The 4,088-nt window shown below is 34.1% G+C and overlaps 1 protein-coding gene across 1 annotated transcript; it reads left to right on the top strand.

Annotated features, from left to right (window-relative positions):
* Positions 1 to 1,762: 1,762 nt before the first annotated feature.
* Positions 1,763 to 2,500, top strand: LOC105798627 (glycine-rich protein 23-like). Its single transcript, XM_052621198.1, has one exon. It carries the CDS (start codon positions 1,763 to 1,765, stop codon positions 2,498 to 2,500), a length of 738 nt encoding a protein of 245 aa, XP_052477158.1.
* The last annotated feature ends 1,588 nt before the right edge of the window (positions 2,501 to 4,088 follow it).

Raw genomic sequence — 4,088 nt, 5'->3', positions numbered from 1 at the left:
TTCATATTTAATATTTATGAACTTGGTTTATGAAAATAGGGTTCCGAAACCACAATTTTCAATACCGCTAAAAAGCATACCATTACAACTTAGGTGTGAATTTTTTATTTAAATTTGTTGTGAACCCTAATTTGGTTGTTTTGAACTAGATTTGGCACGTCTAATTTGTTAGTGTTGTCTTGGTTTAGCGACAAGCAGTAGTGTTTGGAGCATGATTGCATGACTGACTTTGCAACTTATTTTTCTGCATTTTTAGGCTTAAATCTTGAGATAGGAAGAAGATTTTGGTTGATTCGTGCATTTCTAGACACATGTCAGGGAGATATAGCATGTATGTCTCGAAACAAAGAGGGTAAAGTCTCAAGAGATGGCCCAGTGTCTCAAGACATTCAAAGTCGATAGTTAAAATTAGTTTTACAAGTTGCAAGTCTTAATACGTGGAACTTATGTCTCAAGATAACAAACCATGTATTTATTCACTGGCTCAGGTATAAGGACCTAACTACTAAATTTTGTATTTTGGGCTCCCAAATGTCGTCTTAAGGCGCTTTTGAACTCAGTTTTCATTTGTAATGAAAATAATTGCCTGTAATTAGTATTGTCATGTTATGGTCCGTGCTTTTACATGTTTTGAGCGGAAATTAGCTAATGTATTACGGTAGAAGTATCTAAAGGTTCGTTTTTATACAAAATCGAAAACTTAGGATTTTGTATGTTGAACTTTAATATGAATGATCCTTAGTACTCTTAACCTATAATTTTATCTTGATAATCAAATGTCTATAACTAAATTAATAAATAATAAAACTTACATTATTGTTGTCATATATCATGTAGTTTTATAACATATTTCATATTAGATAAATGGAAATTATTGAATATTAATTTAATAATATAATCTTGCTGTTAAAATAAGTATAATATATTTTATAACTATTCAAAATTACAAAATATATTCCTTTAGTTTTTTTATACTAAATATCATCTGAGTAAATAAACAAAAAATTTAAATATTAGGAGAACAACTTACAAAAGTAGAAAGTAAATTTATTTCCTTCGACATTTGTTTATATTCTTTTACTAATAGTAATATAGTCATATCTATAAGGTCATGCAATATGCTAATGGGCCCTAAACTGCACTTGCTTTGTTTTAACATAGAAGTTGAACTTTTATTATTTATTTATTATTTTAGGTGTAAATCCAAAATGTTTTCATGGTAAAGGATTATATGAAACTGTGATTTTACATCATCCTTATCCCATTCCAATAGGAGAATGACAAATCATATTTTTCCTCCTGATTTTTAGCATTTTTTAATTAGATTTGAATTTATTCAGTAAGAAAAAGTTAAAAATTAGGAGAAAAAATCTGATTTGTCATTCTCCTATGGAAAAATGATAGGAGTATTGTGGAATCACAGTTTCATACAATTCATTCTCGCTTTTAAGTCACATTTGATCCGTAGCATTTAAAAATAAAATTTTTCAATAAGTGCATTTTTCAAAATTCAAATTTGTGTTCTCATAATGATAAATGGTTAAAATTCAAGGAAATGAATTAAAAACAACATCAGGTTAAATATTTCCTAAATTGGATTCTTCAATTACTTGAGTGAACGGTGTTACTATTTACTCCCTCACTTTAAGTTTGGCCTTTCATTTTATTTTCTATTTAATTTATTGTTTTCTCTATATATATACCCAAAATACTAGAACAATATTTATAGTTCCTTAACTTTTAGTTTAGCTATTAGATAGTGATGGGTATTTTTGCTCGCTCGTTGGTGGTCATATTCTCATGTATTCTACTTTTGAATGGTTTTATAGTTGCTGATCATCATGTTATAGAAGGTGACAAGCATTTGCTTCATCGTTTAATTTTAAACAAGGACCAGGAAGATGGTCAAGAACATGAAGTACATAGAAGGTCTTTAACACTTGGTCTTCTTGGTCTTGCTGCTCTTGGTGGATTAGCAGCTAGACATAATGCTGGTGGTGGTGGTGGAGTAATTGCACATGCTACTGCTGATAGAGCAGCTGCTGTCCATTCTGCTTTTCATAAAGTAGCTGCACAAGCTGCTGCTGATGGAACAGCTGCTGCCCAATCTGCTTTTCGTAAAGCAGCTTCACAAGTTGCCTCTGATGTAGTTGCTCGAGTTACTGGAGGCTTAAAAGGTGGCATTGGTGGAGGTAGTTTAAGAGGTGGAGGAGGAGGCAGTTTAATAGGTAGAGGTAGAAGCAGTGTTGGAGGTAGTGCTACCGGTTTCCTCGGTGGACGTGGTGCTGCCGTTGGTGGAGGTGGAAGCAGTGTTGGAGGTAGTGCTACCGGTTACCTTAGTGGACGTGGTGCTGCTGTTGGTGGAGGTGGAGGTAGTGTTGGAGGTAGTGCTGGAGGTAGTGTTGGAAGTGGTTTAAGGGGTGGAGGTGGATATGGAGGTAATATTGGTGGAGTAAGTTTCGGAGGTAGTAAGGTTTTTGGAGGAGGAGGTGGAGCTTAGGTAATGTTTTCATCAACCATAATGATGGGGACACTATTGCACGATGCTCACAAATAAATCTGAACTACTCAAGTATGGCTGGACATCTTTATAGATATTTGTCATTCTTTTATTTGATCAAACGTCAATTTATATATTTTGTTAGATTATATATAATAAGATTTATGTTAGTTAACCCTAATTACATTTTCTATGAGAAGCTTGTAAAGTTTATGATCCTAATTATATATAACAGGTTTTTAGCGGCGTTTTTTTAGAAGCGCCGCTAAATGTATTTGCAACGCTTTCACAAGCGCCGCAAAAATTTCTGCTAATTTTAGTGGCGTTTTTTCACATAAACACCTTTAGCGGCGCTTTTCTATAAAACGCCGCTAAAGAACATGGCCTTTAGCGGCATTTTTTCACAAACACCGCTAAATGTCATGTTCTTTAGCGGCTCTTGTATTACAAACGCTGCTAAAGAACATGACCTTTAGCGGCGCTTTTACCAAAAACGCCGCTAAAGAACAAGACCTTTAGCGACGCTTTTACCACAAACGCCGCTAAAGAACATGACCTTTAGCGGCTCTTTTATCACAAACGCCGCTAAATGTCATGTTCTTTAGCGGCGCTTTACTAAAAATGCCACTAACTTTGGTAGATTTCTAACATTCATTTTCATCCATATGCAACCCTTCCTGTAACATGAAAACCAACCAAAAGCAGCAAATCGAAATGATACTTCAAATTCAACAAAAGGGATATGATATAAATTGATAAATGAAGTATAATTCATATTATTTTTACAATAATGTTAAAAGTTAAAATGCTAAAAATATTTATACGATAATCTAAGATGGCTGATTTTGCGACTGCAGAAACATCTTCATCATATTCTAAAGCTGTTGTTGGAGTTCATCGTACTTTCTGCTCTGCTCTGCTTCCCTAGCTGCTGCCTCTGCTTCCCTTACTACTACCGCTGCTTCCCTCGCTGTTGCCTCTACTTCCCTCGCTGCTGCCTCTGCTTTAAGTTGTAGCTGGAGTTCTTCATATTTTATTTGAACCTTAGCTTCTCTCGATCTTGCCTTTGCTTTAAGTTGAGTAATTTGCTCAACTGTGCTCGCTTGCATCTGAGCCATCTGGTCTCTTAACCTCTAAACTTCAACTTGAGCCTGACTCCCCGAAGGCATGTACTGCTGCGAGCTGGATCCAAAATATTGGGTTGGGTTAACAAAAGATCCTTGAAATCGAACCCGACCATACCATTCATGACCCAAAACTTTAGTAATAATCCAGTTATCAATGTCGTCAATATGAACATAACTATCACTCGAAGCAATCGCTTCGTACTCCACCTTTTTATCCTTTAGTTTCTTCTAATAAATAAATCAAATAGTTAGAAACACAATATATATTATAAAAACAAATGCAACATAACTTAACAATATTTGCATTACAAACAATGAATTAAACCATTATAAAATAAACACTATAAATATTTAAAATAATTCAAATTTTATTAAGTAAACATACCATAATTTTTGCAGCTTCAGGAGTCATAGGAGATTCATCTTTCTTCCTATGTGTAATGTCAAAAAGTTGAAGGCGT

Source organism: Gossypium raimondii, chromosome 9, assembly GCF_025698545.1.
Source record: "Gossypium raimondii isolate GPD5lz chromosome 9, ASM2569854v1, whole genome shotgun sequence".
NCBI classification, from domain to species: domain Eukaryota; kingdom Viridiplantae; phylum Streptophyta; class Magnoliopsida; order Malvales; family Malvaceae; genus Gossypium; species Gossypium raimondii.
Note: the sequence above shows the minus strand (reverse complement) of the source record. Positions and strands in the feature narration are given on the sequence as shown.